Source organism: Pecten maximus, chromosome 4 (assembly GCF_902652985.1).
Source record: "Pecten maximus chromosome 4, xPecMax1.1, whole genome shotgun sequence".
Classification (NCBI taxonomy): Eukaryota; Metazoa; Mollusca; class Bivalvia; order Pectinida; family Pectinidae; genus Pecten; species Pecten maximus.
The window spans coordinates 18814713-18833543 of NC_047018.1; the positions used below are offsets into that span (position 1 = coordinate 18814713).

The 18831-nt window shown below is 34.8% G+C and overlaps 1 protein-coding gene across 2 annotated transcripts in view; it reads right to left on the minus strand.

Annotated features, from left to right (window-relative positions):
• LOC117325425 (transmembrane protein 65-like) overlaps nt 1–18831 on the minus strand; it is a 53478-nt gene that overhangs the window by 24123 nt on the left and 10524 nt on the right. For both annotated transcript variants that reach the window (XR_004532255.1, XM_033881614.1), the window contains exons 2-3: nt 9924–9968; nt 566–633 (exon numbers count right to left, since the gene is read on the minus strand). Coding sequence is in view for 1 of the 2 variants with exons in the window: in XM_033881614.1 (XP_033737505.1) it covers nt 566–633; nt 9924–9968 (113 nt within the window). In the remaining variant the exon portion in view is untranslated. The remainder of the gene's footprint in view (nt 1–565; nt 634–9923; nt 9969–18831) is intronic.

An 18831-nucleotide genomic window follows, 5' to 3' on the forward strand; every position in this document is an offset into this window, starting at 1 on the left:
CCTCAAGCCTCAGACCTGATATATCCTCAAACTGTCCTCAAGTATTAAACCTTTAATATATACTGTTTACATCAGCAATCGTGATCAGAAAGATGCTTATCAAAATCATTTGAATGCTTTGGTACATTCAGACACTGGTCAACAGTTTTGACTGTTGACTAGCTGGTTATGATTTTGACTGTTGACTGATAAGGTATATGAAACAACTATTAACTGTTGGATAGATTAGAGCCACTTACGTTAATGTTAGACTAAGGTATATCATTTTAAATATGTAACATCAAATTTACCATAATTCTGTTGGTATTCATATTCCAATGAATGCCTCATTAAAACACCTGAATCCCTGAATTATTGGAAATTTTCTTTGAACATTCCAACAATTGAAAAAAAAGTTTTATCAATATTAATAAATATTCACCATTATCTAGCTGTCACTGGTGGACAAGTATTTTTACTCCATAAAATGTACAGTACAACAAAGTCTGTAGCTCTAAATCATGTCAGCTTTGAGCATCAGTGGAATGAGATACATTGCTGCAGTTAACACAGAGTTTATACTTACAGCCATGATCATTATGAAGTTGTCTAGAAAACCAAAGCCGATAAATGGAATCGCATTGTGGAGCGTCACTGTAATAAATAAAAACAAGTGTAAAATATTGAACAGAAACAAGTTTACTACACGTATAGATCAGTCCTTGAATTCTTTTGTTGATACAATGATAGGGGTTGTCAAACAAATTCTAACATCATAATTCAATTATACCACTCTACAAATATTACAGTGGCTGATGGTGGCAAAAGAATAAAAACAGCATTGAAATTGATGTTAAGAAAATTGCATTACACTCACAAAATATTGATGTACATATTAGAGCTACGGAATTAATAAAACATTCTCACAGAACTAAAAGGGCTATAACTCTCTATTATACAACAATCAGTCATGTGTGAACATAGGTATAATCCTATCCACATCTAGGTAAGATGTTTATTTCCAGTTTCAAGAAGTTGGTATGGGATGGGAGGAACCATATTGTACTGATTAGACAAAGTCTGGTCATAATACACACCTTATGAGGTGACTGCCATGGGATCAATGTCACTCTGATGCTTAAATCCCCCCCCCCCCTCCCCCCGAATACATAATATAATGAAAAGCAAACATTCAAGTGATGTTCCACTGTTCTATGATTACAGCCACTTAAACACTACAAAATACTATAAATATTATGGAACATATAGTTATAAATTTATATTACATACATAACTATGTAGTTAGAAACTAAGTCAAGTAAACTACTTACTGTATGCTGTGTATCAAATGGCATATTTTCAATGTTCATGCCAATATCAGTGCAATTTGAGGGTTCATATATACATATATTTCAAATGTTGTGACTTCCTTTCAGAGTCTGGAGTTTTGCGGGCTAGGATTCCCTGATGATGACAGGTTTGGTCAAGACCCTAAGTCAGTGCTGAGAAAGACAGGCCTGTCTGTTATAACAGGTCAGACCGATCAGGATTTAGGAGAGGATAAATGCAGAGAATGATCAGGAATTAGCGGAGTACGAATAGAGACTGATCAGGAATTAGCGGAGTACGAATAGAGACTGATCAGGAATTAGCGGAGTACGAATACAGAGAACGATCAGGAATTAGCAGAGGATAAATGCACAACTCATATCTAATTAATACTGTAACCAAAAAATTAACGATTTCTCCCTTTAAAACACACCCTGAAATTAAGTAATTCTACAAATATATCAATGAGAATATAACTTTAGCCTCGTATGTTGAAGAACTGGAAGTTTTTTAATCTGGAATACCAATTTTTGTCATGTAAGGCTTCCAAATCAATTCCTGGTTACATAGCATAGCGTGCCACCTCGAGTTTTGATTACTGAAACTGAATCTATAATCTATAGAACACCGAGATTCCTTTGTGTATAGTTGTATTCCGACTATCCTCGGCCTTCACAGCAAGTTGTTGGAGTGTTGCTCTATGTAGGCATCAACTTCAAAAAGAATTTTGATTTCCTTAATAATCAACTTTATTACTTTTTTTATTTGTTGCACTGATCTGAATTGTTTTTATTGGCCTATTTTGTCATGCCATTCCATCAAATGTCTGGACTTAGATATAAAACCAATGTAAAGGACACAAATCATAAAAATCAATTTCACATTACACAAGTTATTTTTTCTTGTACATGTATGTGTTTTACTTACATAGGTCTACTGAAGTGGATCTGTAGTTGAAATAGATTCAATGAAAACAAAGTTTTATATGATGGATTCAAACACTAATTTGATGTACATGTATGTTTTTATATGATGTATTTAAACATTCAATTGATGTATGTTTTTATATGATGTATTTAATCATTAAATTGATGTTTGTTTTTATATGATGTATGTAAACATTAAATTGATGTTTGTTTTTATATGATGTATGTAAACATTAAATTGATGTATGTTTTTATATGATGTATTCAATCATTAAATTAATGTATGTTTTTATATGATGTATTTAAACATTCAATTGATGTATGTTTTAATATGATGTATTTAATCATTAAATTGATGTGTGTTTTTATATGATGTATGTAAACATTAAGTTGATGTATGTTTTTATATAATGTATCAAACATTAAATTGATGTATGTTTTAATGTGAGGTGTCTGTTTCACTCAGTAATAACACCTTATCTTTTATTCTCTATTAAAACAACAATGAATTATTGTACCTCAATCATGATGTATCAGAAATTAAACCACATTTCATCAAATAAATACACCAGGCCTTGCATGATGATGTTGGGCTAAAACACCTCATATGATTATTCAGGTAAAGCCTAACAAAATACCTGTGTTTCTGCTACCCAACCAACCCTTTATTTTTGTGCCTACTCTGAAGTTTTTTTGGCATTTAAAAGGACGACTATTAAAGTAAAGATTCCTTGCCTATATAGCTTTAGTAAAATCTTTTTGAAAATTTCTCCACATAATAGCCTTATTTTTTCCCAGCATGGTCACGGAAACACGTGTATCATTTTTTTAGGCCTTTAATTGATATGAAGACCTATTGCTATGTACAGAAGTAGTGTGTAAATTGAGTAGAGGGTGGAAGAGTGTGTTTAAAAGTTAAAATCTAGTGCTGCAATTGATACTTACCACAGTACATTTACTTAGCATATAATCAATGAAATATATTAAACACCATCTGTTTCTGTTACAAGGAAACCAAAATGTTTCCAAATATTTGATTTAAATGAAGTAGGCAATTCTTTCTATTCTAAGAAGTCATTCGACGAAAGCGTTAAAATCTGATGCCATGCTGGTTTTGGGCGATACTGATAACCACACGGAAAACCAGAAATGGCCTGATCCTGTGGGCATAATAAGATATGAGAAAAAATACTGTTAAACGAACCAATACCATTTACACTGCGATATATCATCCCACGGATTACCGTTGCAGCACTATTAAAATCTGTGGGTTTTACTAAACTTCTGCTACATCAAGTTATCTTGGATAATATTCCTCCCTGCTTGTCAACAACAGATATACATATGTAGCATATTTTTATGTTGACTATACATTACAGGAGTCAGCTGAATGATCTTGTTGTAAAGTTTACATCGTGGATTATATAAACACTCACGATTAAGTTGCATACCACCGCTGTTTATCTTTTATAAAAAAATGTAGTTCCAAGCAGGTCATTAGAAAACAGTGAAATGATTCACAGACAATCTTCTATGTATCTATATGTATAAATTCCTTACATATACATTATCAACTACTTTAATTTGTGCTGTAACATGTAAATCAATACCTGTACATGGCTGCCTTAGACAATGATAGATTTTATATGAAACATTTTCTTACTGGAACAAGTTTTTCCTTCATTATTTCAAAGACTGTGAAGAAATTAGTTTTTTAATTCAAATCAACATTAAAAATATCTCTTATCAACCTAACAAGGCTTCTGTATTCAAACTCTAGAAAAAATTGATATATATTTAAAATCTATGTTAAAAATCAGCATCTATCAGCACATTTTAGACTCTTACAATTATAGATATTACCGATCTTTCCTGAACATGAAGGCTGGTTTATAGTAAATACTGTAAAAGCCCATGGTTCAAGCTGAAGGTAGTATCACTGGCAATTTTAAAATACCCAAATTGATTTGTAATAAAACTGATTTGATGCCAGTACATTTGTATGTATGATGGGGAGCATCATCGGTAGGTGTAAATCAGAAATGTGTAAGATCACATGGTATCAGAGAAAGCAACTGTATCCCCAAGGGTCCCACACACACAGCAATACCAGTCAAAATTCTAACCATATATTCTCCTACACAATTTATCTCAGAGGTAATCATGTATGAACTAAAATAAACTGTAACAAAAACAAAATTAATTAATCAAATATTACACCCAATGATTGCATGCCGGAGGTGTATTTCAATAAATTATTGGTTTACATTTAAAAATTGTCACACTTTTCACTTAATTAAAGTTTAATTCGCATGATGTTACACAATATGCTAAATTACTTTTTCAATTAAAGCTCACTTGAATTGGCATACTATGATTAAGTTTTTTTTGATTGGTTGATTGATTTTGGTTTTAAAATGTCTGTCACGTTTCTTGATAAACAACATCATAATTCCTTGCATATAAGATCCCGATAAAATTACTGTCCCGGTATATTTAGGTTCCTACAATAAAGCTGTTCATTCAATTAACTGCATCTTTATCTCCATATGTTAATTGATCTGTATCATGACTAGATATTCCATCTTTAATAACTTACGTTAGAAACAACTTGTCTCAGAATGTTTGTTACCTATGAATGGGCCTACTTTATCGTTTTTAGGTGATTTGTTGAATCACACATTCATTTCACATGTACAAGCGTTTCACTATCGACTGCTTTAAACCATGCAACTCCAGTTTATTGCTAACCCAATCTCCAATGTAGAAAAGTGCTAGTTTCTGCCTCGATCATTATTCACTTTAACCAGCACAACCTGCTTGGCCATTTTTGTAAGCCTATTTCTTGGAAATGACACCAGAACCAATCAGAAATATCCTACTTTCAATTTAAGTATCAAATGTAGAAACAATCATTCCTTACTTTCACTTTATGTATCAAATGTAGAAACAACCACAGATTTCACTTAGCAATTGCCAATCGAAAAATCAGCTGAGTCTATAAACAGTATTGGATGGGTGAAGGGCCAATGATGTGACTTCCAATGAGAATATATGTATGAGTTATATTACCTTCCCTTGCACAAACCAGGCAGCAAGCATAATAAATTTGTGCAGAAAATAGTTTGGATTACTCAATGATAGAGCAGGTCATTGACAGTTTTTTTTTTTTTTTATAATCTATTTATCTTAAACAGGTGTCTTCAACGATTAAGTGTGAACCATATTATGAAATTAAAAACAAAGCAGAAGGAGATAGTGTGTTGTTTGTTTGTTTTTGTTAAGAAACTATTTGGTCCCATCCTGAACTCATCAGGATTTATCATAGAAGTAAGTGATAATTGATTCCCCTGGAGTTGTAAATGAATTGAAATTGGTCCTCCCGACTTCGACGATCATCCCAAAGAGGTGGTTGTACTTTGCAAGGCACCTAAATTGTTAAAAATTTAAGATGGCTTCTTTTCTGCAATTTTAAGATAAAAAGTTTCTGAAGTGAAGTTCAAGAAGGATCCCTTCAGTCATGTCTCAAAAAAGTACTCCCAAACTCTCAAAATCCAAGATGGCTATCTGTCAGCCATCTTCGTCCATGATCAGTCCCCAAATATAAGATATGTCACTAGGCACCAGATGGGATACAAACAATTTTAGAAATCTTTCTTCAGTATAATGACTGAAGAATATAGTGAAATATTTGTTTCCCCTGTATATTTAGCTCTTCCCCTCTGTACCCAGATGGTCCTGGACCCTTTACTTATACAAAATCAAGTCTTCTTCACCCAAAATCGTTCCCCACAAAAGTTGGTCCCTTTTTCTAAATAGAATTAGAACTTGGGTCACAAACCATTCAGGCATTATAAGAAACTACATATAGAATTTTGAAGAAAAAGTTAACATCACCAAAATATAAGCTCCTAATCACATTTCCAAAATTGCATTGAGTAAGCTAATAATTAGTGATTATACACAGTTTAACTTGGTAATGTATAATAACAGCATTTGACAAGGGGCTGCGCCTCCCGAGTTTAGAAAGTGATGATGATAAATGATGAGAACTGATATATGGGCCATTTCTACATCAATAACTTAAACAAATATTACATAACAGTGATAAATTTAAACTTGACAGTACCATTTAGATTTGATAAATCTTCACAGACATTTGGGAGGAATTGGGACAGATTTTTGGAGCTAGAAATCAATTACTTTGATGCTTTGCAGATCCTTTTTTTTGTTATGATTAATGGTTTCGAATATCTGTGTTTATGAGCCATGCACTGCTCTGTAGCTGTTACCCAATCCTTTGAATTGTTTATCAATAAAGAAACAAATGTCTGCATGTGTCTATAACCATTCCAGATTTGGTTCAAAATATCCAAAAGAATAGGTCGCAGAGACAAGGGCCCAAAGGGCCTGAATCACTCTACTTCTAGATCTACTCAGTGATCCTTTTTACACATAAACAGAAATAAGAACAAGTGTATAAGATAAAGATCTTATGGCCTAGCTGTTATATAGAAAGATGTCTTTTAAATATTTTGGCCAATTTAACTATTTCAAGCTTAAATCAAGGTCAAGGTCATTCATTTCAATAAACTTCCTAGCCTTCATCCCAGCATGCTATAGACCCAATATCAAGTCCCTAAAGGGCCTCTTGGTTATTGACAAGAAGCTGCTTAAATAGTTCAGCCTATTTAATTAACCCCTGTAACCTTAAATATAGGTCAAGGTTATTCATTTGAACAAACATTGAAGCTCTTGAATTCAGCATGCTGCAGACACAATATCAAGTCCCTGGGCATCTCGGTTATTGAGAAATCATTTAAAAATTTAGCCTATTTGACCCCTATAACCTTGTATATTGGTCAAGGTCAAATATTTTCACAAACTTTGATGGGCTTCATTCAAGAAACCTTTCTGGCAATTATCTTGCTTCTAGGCCTTTTGTTATTCAAAAGAAGTCATTTACATGGAAAAGTTGACGACGATGGATGCCTCACCACAGCATAAGCTAACTTGGGCCTTTGGGCCAGGGGAGCAAAAATTCCAATTTCCTAGGAGTCTAGCAACGCAATGTGATAGATAGAGGATATTCAATGGTTTTCCACTGAATATAACACACATTTCACAAGCATGACAGAATATTGGTATTTTTTTCGTCAGGAATACAAGTGAAATATATATATGTTATATTTGATGGGAAACCATTCAATTTTCTTTTTATTTCATTTTTAAAGAAAAAAGAAAGAGAGGAAAAACTGTGTGTTGAATAAGCGTGGGAATCAATAGTATAATCTGTGACACTGTATCCTTACGATGTTACAATTGACAAGAGGATGATGTCATTTTGAATAAGCTGCTCAATGCAATTTCAGCATTTTCTGCTCTTATCTGGTTAGTTCTGCTTGCATAACCGTTGTTAAATAAGTAATTCTATCAACAGCAGCAAAAAAAACACTTATTCCACCTCCGCTCCATTTTGATCTGAACCGAAATATTGATAGATTTCAATTCAGTGAACAGAAAGAATCATACTGTTTGGTCAAAAATTTATATCATCGCTGTGATGATGTAAGTTATTATCAAAAAGATAATTTCTGATCACTGCATGGTAATTAACAGTAGACCTCTTAATGATGTTTTACGTAATGAGTAATTGTTATAGTTCTAGATTTATCACCTCCGTTTACTATGTCATACGGCATCTCAGTGGCGCGATTCATTGAACATGTAGACTCTATTAGTGAATGTCTTGGTTTGCCCTTAAGACCATACTCCATACTCATTAATGCAGAAAACTAGATACATCTTAAGTCTTCCAATAATGGTATGTCTGCCATCAATGATTTGACAGATCATTCCTTACTGTACCGCTAAGCTTTCCATTAACTTTGTCAGTGAAGGAGAAATAACTGTTCATCATTCAGACATTAAATATTGTACACAGGGGCATAGCCAATCAGAACAGCTGAATAACTCGGAGGAAAATACTCTCTCATCCCATTACTTTCGGCAGAAGAGAAACAATATTCTCCAGAAATTTAACCCAAAATGAAAGAAGCATGGCAAGCACAGTTTAGTAGTGTGGTGCTTATATACAATTATATTGATAGCTTGATTTGTGTAACCAATGACATCATATATGATTACCTGTACTCAGGGGAGACAATCTACCATATCAAGGGTATTGTTATCTACATTCATGACTATAGATTTTTCTGCTAAGACCAGCTGATGATTTAATGTTAGCTTTTATAAAGGAAAACAAACTTTTTGGAGTGGATTCTACAGACATTTAGAGGTGGAACGGCAGCCTACATGTGGCTGTATAGGCCACCACATAATTAATCCAAAATCCAAGTAGATGTTTTAGAATGCCATAAATGTAAAGAAGCAACAGTAGTTAAATGATCAACATGTCAAACTAATGGTTTTTATATGATGCCACTTTCAATGCTGGAATGATCAGGAAATTAAAAACCCTACCTGGATATCTGCCACAAACATGTATCTCACTACAATGTCATTCTTAGCCGAGAATAACTAACAGGCAATATCTAGCCCACACCTATACAAGGAAGTTAGTAAATATATACTTCTTACTCTAATACAATATATGTAAACAGTTAATGTCTGTGTTCACGGTCATATCGGACAATAAGATAACTTTCCTGCCAAAGGTTTTGGTAACTCTAGGTGAAGTAGTAAAGGTTACAAACATTCTCATGATTTGCATCAGAAATCAATATGGAGGTCTACATAACATAAACTAATATATTACACTCCAAGATATACATGTGTACAGAAATTCTGTCCTGATCCGGAGATGTAACAGTTAATGCTTCAGACATACAAGAATATACTTCTGTAAATGGAGGCACGTAAAGTGTGGTCTAGTGGTAAGATGCAGGGCTACGTGACCGAAGGAACACTAGTTTGAGTCAGACATGCATGGGTGCTGTGTTGTATCCTTGAACAAGATACTTCACTCAGTAATATTCCAGCTGACTCAGCTGTAAATGAGTATGTGGTAGGGCAGTTCAAGAAATGTTATGTGTAAGCTGTTAGTACTGAAATGGCAGCTTTGGCTATATGTCCGCGTGCCAGGGGAAGCTTCGGCTATATGTCCGCGCCCCAGGGGAAGCTTCGGCTATATGTCCGCACCCCAGGGGAAGCTTCGGCTATATGTCCGCACCCCAGGGGAAGCTTCGGCTATATGTCCGCACCCCAGGGGTAGCTTCGGCTATATGTTCACGCCCCAGGGGCAGCTTCGGCTATATAATCGCACCCCAGGGGCAGCTTCGGCTATATGTTCGCGCCCCAGGGGCAGCTTTGGATATATTTTCACACCCCAGGGGTAGCTTCGGCTATATGTCCGCACCCCAGGGGCAGCTTCGGCTATATGTTCGCGCCCCAGGGGCAGCTTTGGATATATTTTCACACCCCAGGGAGTTGAGAAAGACCTTGGCTAGTTGCTGAAGGCCCGATGACGATGGATAATAATTTGTGAACCGATTTGAGACTATGCTGCTGTTATATAGTATATAAAACTCCAAAGTGCCATTATTAAAAGGAAAGATTGATGGAAGGAGGGTAAAAACCTATAATAACCTCTGGGAACTGATGGAGAGATTGGTATAATACATGTACATCCAAAGTCCTTCATACAATCACACACATTCATATACATACCTCTCTTTAGCTGTCCTGATGTTGGAGGGTGCACTTCGATGGGGCCTAACAAAATAATGAAATAAAATTAATAACTGAAAACAGAAACACATATAGGTCAAGGTTTCATATATGGTCATCAATTTAGTAGAAAATGACAAATAGGTTTTTGCACATCATCAAACTAAGGCAGAATAGGATTAAAATTTCCAATGTATCTATAACCTTATACAGTAACCTTTTTTAATTATTGTTATCAATATATAAAGATACATGTAACTAATCTGTCTCATTTATGTTGTAATAATTGTGTTTATGAATCAGCCACAATTGGTTTATAAATGATGACAATTTAAGCACTCACAGGATTTTGAATACTTTTTATTTTCTTAGAATCAACAATTTAAAGCTCATGTTTCACCAGAATACCGGTCTTTTCCCCTGGCCAAATGGCCATGACTATAAAAGGAACAACCGGAGTTTTGATGAAGTACACAAATAGTACAGTAAACAGCAACTATATAATACAACATACAATGTCAATCACTGACATACAACTTAACCGGTGTGGTAAAATATACATGATAATGCTATAGACACTACCATAGTTCAGTCAGTGGAGCATTCAACTAAATGCAACCCCATCTCCATGGAACATATGCCACAACTATATATGTAAAATATCCCTACTTGGTGCAGCAGTGTTTCTCAGGAAGGTGAAGTCACAAACCCTCTTCTGTTATTGACATTATTGTATTTATCAATAAATAAACCCCCTCCTCTAATGTAACATTTTAGTACCATATTTATCAATAAATAAACCCCCTCCTCTAATGTAACATTTTAGAACCATATTTTTTTATCCATTATTAAGTCCCGTTCCCTAGTCTAAAAGTTTAATATTGTATTTATCAATAAATAAGCCTCCTCTAATGTATAAATTTAGTAACATATTTTTCATCAATCAATAAGTCGCCTCCCCTAGTGTAAAAGTTCAAGTACCATATTTATCCATAACTAAATCCCCTTCCCTAGTGTAGAAGGTTTAGTATCGTATTTATCCATGAATAAGCCCCCTTCCCAATTGTCAAAGTTTATAGTGAGCCCCTTCCCTAGTGTAAAAGTTAAGCATCATATTTATCCATAAATAAGCCCCCATCCCCTGTGTACAAGTTTAGAATTCAAGACTGGGGAAGGGACATATTAATGAAAATAAAGAAGTAATTGTTTAAGGCAGGGGCTTATTTACAGATAATTACAGTATAACCATGGGCAATTCCTCTGGATGGCATGATGGGCCTTATCTGTATGATGCTTAGTGAGGTAGCCACCAGCTACTACAATGATACCCTACCTCAAATGGCCATGGCTGTAGAATTCACCATAACCTCTACAAATAGCAGATCACGATGTATATATATACCATGATTTCCAATAAACCCAGCTAACTGAACTTTGAGTCAAATTAATTGTGTGTCACAATTGCGATAATCGCAAAAGCCAAGCAATCTGGGCTTGACCAAGAGTCAGATTTAGCCAATATATAATCAGCCACAGGGGAAGCATTGGATCAATGTTAGCCAGCATTTCCAATGTTCCCACAGTCATTATTTAACGGATTTAGTCACGATAGGGTGAAATTCAGAGGCGGGATCAAAAACTGCTGACGGAACTCTCAAGGAACAAAGCCTTCACTGCGGCTAACCTGTACGTAGTGTGTTGTAAATTATGTCTATAAACTCCACAAATAATTTTGCACATTCATTATTCATGTGAAAGACACAATAATGTGTACCGATTTATTCCAGTAAAAATTGAAAGTTTTGTTAAATCAATTAAATTTCCTAGAATTTTATACAATGTATGATGCTGATGTTTTGATGGGTAACTGGGTATTTTATAAAAGGACCTTTGCCATATCTGATTTGGTCCCCTTTGTATAGTTTGAATGGACTAGAAAATAAGTGAGATCCTTTTTTTATTTTCTCTGCTACAAAATCAGGGCCCAGGAAAAACTTTCACAAGCACTCGTCCATCGGACTAGTGGCCTGGTTTAAAATACTCGTCCGAACAAAGAATTCACTAGTCCGGAAAAACAATCCAATTTTCGTTGAGCCATTTTTATTCAGACATCCTCGGACAACACCCATTATACTTACATGTCACCCGGAACACTCGGAGGTTATCGGTTATCGTACATGGACTTCCGATCTACAGATGAAGAAAGGCCTACTTACCTGCTTTCATGCAGAAATTTTACTATTTTTCGTAATAATCGCACAAAAAAAGAATACATAACTAACAATGCATCGATTGTTAAGCAATTTTATTAACGAATACTGAAATAACATAGAAAAATTCTACTCGTCCGACGAACTAGTTGACAATCAAAGTCACTCGTCCGTCGGCAAAATCTACTCGTCAGGACGAGCGGACGAGTGCTTTTGCCGGGCCCTGAAAATGCTGTGAGAATGGTTTCAATGCCAGCGATGATAATGATATAATTCTTTCAATTTTATTTTTAATAAATTTTTCTTTCAAATTTTTCAAAATGTTTTCTAGCTTCACACATTAAACCATGGGCAGATTTTCATTTGAATGACAATCAATGTGCCATATGCATCAAGTGCATGATCAAATGTTCTTCGTTAAGGCTGTTAAGCATGATAGCTCCATTGAGGCTGAGCCATCAAACATAACCCTGGCTGTCCCACTACACAGGCATTCAGCAGTAGTATTTACTGAAGGTATATATTTTGGTATAATGCTTCCAGTTTCACAATTGATTAGTGTATAATAATCTATTAAATCAAGCATACTGTCAAGGGTATTGCTGAAGCTAAGCAATACATGTCCCCTACCGGCCCCCACTAGTAAAAATAGTAACAGTGACCTTGACCTTGACCCCTGAAATCCCCCAAACTCACACTTAATCCTTATCATAGTGTAAAGCTTGATCAAAATCCCTCGAGGAATGAAGCCATGAGAGTTCAACAAACTTTAAATTAGGGGTTTCAGTGGTAGTAGACTAAGGTATTAAACACTTACTTGTTATATAAAAATTTAGACTATAGATCGAAATTATAAATACCCAAAAACATCTTCCCCTGTTTTTATTTTGTTTTTTAATTTGAAGGAAAAAATTCTCCTCTAATGCAGGAAAAAGTCATAAGCAGAGGATCTTCCAGATCACTGATGTGAATCAAAACCTCTCTTCATAAAAGGGATACACTTGCTGAACAAAAATGGTGAGCCTTAAGCTTATACACTTAAGAGACCAAAATTTAATTAAGATCACGCCCGCGACACTTGAGACAGAATTATAGACAATGACAGTGCACTGGACAAACTTTCATGTTTTATTACAGAAAGGCGATATTTCTTTTCTTGTCCAGTCAATCGATAAGGATCTTGGTCTTGTCACCTTAATGCAAGCTTCAAATAAATGGAATCTATTTTTGGGCAAAATCTCGCCAACAGAACATCAATATTGAATCAAATGTGAGGAGTCAAACTCACAAAGGGCACTGGTGTTTAATGTTTGCCCACCACGTTGGGTCCCATGAGACGGTAATAGAAATAATTGCTGCCGTTTGTTACACAGTCAGGATCTACTAGGAATCCATTTATAACATTTATAACAAGAGAACTCTTGTAAAACATGTATGCTCCTACCCACACTTTGATAATGTTCCTCCCCACACTTTGACAATGTTCCTACCCACACTTTGACAATGTTCCTCCCCACACTTTGACAATGTTCCTACCCACACTTTGACAATGCTCCTACCCACACTTTGACAATGTTCCTACCCACACTTTGATAATGTTCCTCCCCACACTTTGACAATGTTCCTACCCACACTTTGACAATGTTCCTACCCACACTTTGACGATGTTCCTCCCCACACTTTGACAATGTTCCTACCCACACTTTGACAATGCTCCTACCCACACTTTGACAATGTTCCTACCCACACTTTGACAATGTTCCTACCCACACTTTGACAATGTTCCTCCCCACACTTTGACAATGTTCCTACCCACACTTTGACAATGCTCCTACCCACACTTTGACAATGTTCCTACCCACACTTTGACAATGTTCCTACCCACACTTTGACAATGTTCCTACCCACACTTTGACAATACTCCTACCCACACTTTGACAATGTTCCTACCCACACTTTGACAATACTCCTACCCACACTTTGACAATGTTCCTACCCACACTTTGACAATGCTCCTACCCAAACTTTGACAATGAAAAATTTACATCTGAAAATTTGAAGACGAAATATTGTAATTTTCCAATTTGACAGCACAAATTGATCCCAAAATAACTTCTATACAAAATTCTATACTGCTAATCAATGACCAGTGAACTCTACAACACTTTGATATGGGAAAGACAGACTGACAAAGGACTTAATGTCATATAAATTCAAGGAAATATGGATATCTTTGGCATCTTCTGTCCATTATCCCTACATTGTAGTCTATATATCAGGCAGACTAATCATAGAAGTTACCATTCATCTGCCTCCTGCAGTTATTTTTATCACATTACCACATCGTTAGTTATAATAACAATTCATTATATTGCTTTAGACTATCTACAATACATAAAAAAGTTCCTGTTGTCATTTTTTTTCTGCTACTTTTCATCTGAAACAGTTTTATCATATATATTTAAAATTAATTGTGTCCACAGTTATGTGTGTGCAGTAATAACTACAGCAAAATTGGGATCTACATTTCTTGTGATAAACTGATGACATTCGAGGAAAATGTACTATACTTATGTCTATTACAAAAGGCCCAATGGGCCTTAAGAGTATCTGTAAGACAACTGCGTCATTTAAGGCATCTCATAATGTAAAATATTCTTGCTAATAGTGAACACATGCTTCTGTCCTCTGGTAAAGAATTATCACGTGGACAATATTGTCACCAGCTATATAAAAGACCTGTTAATCAGGTCTACACTAATTACTGCAGTATCAGTTTTTATTGATACTTCCATAATTAATATAGAAATATAAAGGTTTTGATCAGCGATGCAACAGGGCCGTATACATTCACATAAGGGAATGTTCGGTAGAGTATACATTCACATAAGGGAATGTTCGGTGGAGGATAACACCGGAAGTTGACAGACATTGACAGCCTACAGCTACTGTATTAATCATATTTTATGGAGTACATTCATTACAATGATTACACAAAGCTGACCCATACGTGCATGGCTCGATCAATAATTACCCAAGGCTCACACACGTGTCAATAAAGAAAATAACATGTTACGCAAACCATTTCTTACAATTTATTGATGCAAATTCATAGATAACTATATTATCTGTCCCATACCTGAATTATATTTAATGATCATGATGACATCAAAAAATTTCCCTCCAGCATACCCCGATGCTAAGCATGATTGATGTAAATTTAATTGCTTATTTGGCAGGGGAAACTGAAAGTAAATGAACTATACTGAAACAAAATTGTCACTTAAAACAGTCGCTGTATTCCATTAGATGTACTTCTGTGCAGGTAGTTGACCATGAGTTCTACTGCACCAGGTCAAGGGTACCATAGGAAGACATGATGTACCATATATAACCATCCCATACTAACCATCCCATACAAAACAGTAGTGTAGGAAGTCATAAATGGTGAGGTTACTGTAAACAGTTGTAACATAACAAATAATTAATCAAAACTTGACTATATATTGTGGATTGTGTTCTGGATAAAATCCTGATGTGGCAGATGGCCATCTATGGTATCATTAAGTCAACATAGATTATACTGTAATGCAGTGCTATTGTGGAAGTGTAGAAAAGCAGGTCAGGGCTGAAGACTTTGTGAAGGAAGGAGTCTGATGTAAAAATTGAGAAAATCAGGTCACATTCCGAGCTCATGCCGGTGGGAATTCCCCTTTGGTCTCGACATCGTAAGATGTCCAATTAGAGTGCTAGAAGTTGGTAGTTTGAGTCCAAGCAGGGTATTTTTCATTTCTCCATCCTAAAATAAAAGTATTACTGACTTGGAGCTGTTGGTTATTTCAAATGTAAGCAAACCTGAGTTGTAGTTGTTATTGCAATGACAAGGAATTGAAGACTTCGTGAAAAAGGGCATATCGTGTGAAAGTGTGGAGAACAGGGCCACAGCTCACAAACTCTGCTTAAAGAGCAACAGGTCCCTATATACACTGGACACTGGTACATTCAATCTAGCCCCAGCATTAATTGGCAGGACATTTTTCAATACTCTTTGCTCTTAATCTTTATATGCACCTGAAGAGCTAATAGAGTGAAAGTTTACATTTAAGTGTAAAATGCCATGCTGTTTATTGATTTTAACCTTTTCCTGTACCACGCCCAAGGGGCAAACACATAATTTCAAATTCAGGGGATATGTGCTTATTACTAGATCTAGACATGAAATTCTTGTAGCACTTGTTCGTTTCTGAACAAGCAGCAATAGACATGGGTCTAGGGCTTTAGGAGATAAGGACATGGATACTGTATTTTTGGATAAATACAGTTTATGATATTATCTCTATCTACTTTTATTTTTAATAGTGATGGGAATTGGTTGACAACATCGATGATGGGATAAAGTCAGTTAGTAGTAACAGATCAATTTTCGATTATTATTCGATTAGCCTACTGTTACACATTTCTTTATGAGGAAAATATTACTTTTTCTATACCCCGGTATTGAATGGGCCTATTTGGTCCAAAGCAGAGTTTTCCAGTCATTTTGATTTTATACTAGATTTGTCATATACATAATGTACATGTATATATTTATTTGCAATTAATTATAGCTAAAGAGCATGATTGGTAAGAAATTATAGTAAAGAGTAAAATGACATTGAACTTCTGTTCTTTTTTAGTGAAAATGAAAGTAGAACATGCGCTTTTAGTTTTGAAAAGAATCATAATCTATCATTGAGAACTGATTGCTTGTCCAATTAGATACCGATTATATTATCAACAATCGGGACAACACTAATTTTCAATCAACACAAAGATATGCTCCTTTTGCACTTTACTAGATTTAAATAAAACAAATACTATATGATCAATAATCAATGTAGAACCATTGATTGATCAATTCAATATCATCATAATTCATAAGTAAATGACTTCCTGTACTGTATAACTCCAAAAATATGTTATTTTGAACATTTAAACACTTGTTGAGGTGATACCTAAGTTTTACCTTGGCTTATAGCTCTACCCCCATGCCCTTACTAACACAGGGCTTTCCTTGGTGCTCTACCAAATACAAACATTATTTACACTTTCAAGGTACAACTCTCTCGTTAAAGAAGATTCTAATGTAATTGGGAAAATAGACCGTGTAAACAGTATACTCTGCAGTTTAACACATTATAAAGCACTCTCAAAATTTCATTTAATGTAGTTTTCAGACCTTAACTAAATTGAAATACTCATCCTAGACTGGCTAGAGAAGGTTATATTACTAGTGACTGAGCTTCCATTGTCTATATAATATGTTAAATTATTTATATTTATTATATGTTAAACAATAAGAATTGTCTCAATTCTAAAACTATAAAGAATAAAGCATTACAATTCTTAATATATAGCAAGTTAAAATGGATGCTATTCATTAAGAACGTGACTGAATCCTTTCAATATGTTTAGGCCTAGCAGATCTATTTGTTCTTTGAGAATCTCAATTGGGAGATTTGTCTCTTCTGGTTTTACTGCTAACTGTTTATGTAAGAATAATTTATGCTCATATTTATGCTCAAAGAAACTCTGAAAAAATAAATAAGGGTATCTTTAAATACTTCGGCAAGATTTGAAGAGAATTTTAAGTGTGTGAACCTTAAGAACACAATCCAGCCATATTTTTTTCATGGCCTATTATAAGAGTAGGAAGCTTTGTAGTGTGGAAAAGACACCAGATGACAACTGCATGTTGCTGAAGTGTACCGGGCAATAATACATTGCTATAAAAAGGTTTGCCAAGGTCACCCAGTAACAATCCACACTCATTAATTATGCCCAACTGAGCAAACAAGAAGCAGCTTTGTTGTGTTAATCCTCTGTGAATTCACTTTAAGCTGTAAAACACAAATCCAAGTGGTGTTACATGTTGTACACATCAATATCGTCTGTATCAAGGTATATTGACAGGATTTCTACGACTGACAATGTGGGTGAAACAGTGCCTGTATTTATCTGTCCTCAAGCTTTTATCTACAGAAACAAGGCACAAGGGCATGGACCTAATGATGTAAAAGGCCCAATTACTGTACGGTGTTGCCCTTTTTACTACCAATAACTGTAGTCATTACATTATAAATGGTCAAATGATGATTCAGCATGGCATATAGTAATTGGCTTTTTAAATTTGTCACAGTACAACATGCTATGTTGCTATTATCCAGGCCGTTTAATTCTGTTATAAATATATGATATATTTATTGATATTTTTAATAAAATCATTTTTTTAAATGGTGTTGTAAAAATAGAAGCAGTTGAATTCAATGACTTAACCATATAAAATGGTTAAGATGATGTTTTTGAAAGAAATTTGAATAGAAATTCAAAATTCAAAATTGTATCAGTAAAAATTTGTTATGATATCATGGTATTAATGTTGTACCTGTTGATATATATTAGTCATATAAAAATATAGGTGATATATATACATCAAGTGAAAATTTAACTGAGTTCAGACAAGCGACCCAAAGGGCCTGTATCGCTCACCTCCTTATTCCAGTGATTATGGAAAAAATTCCCACTGAACCTAAATGACCTTGACCATAACCTTTGACCCTGAATTTTGACCTCGCGGTATTGATGTTTGTGAATTGAACATCTTGATTAAATTTCATGTAAATCAGTCTATAAATACTTAGGTAATAGTTGGGAACTAA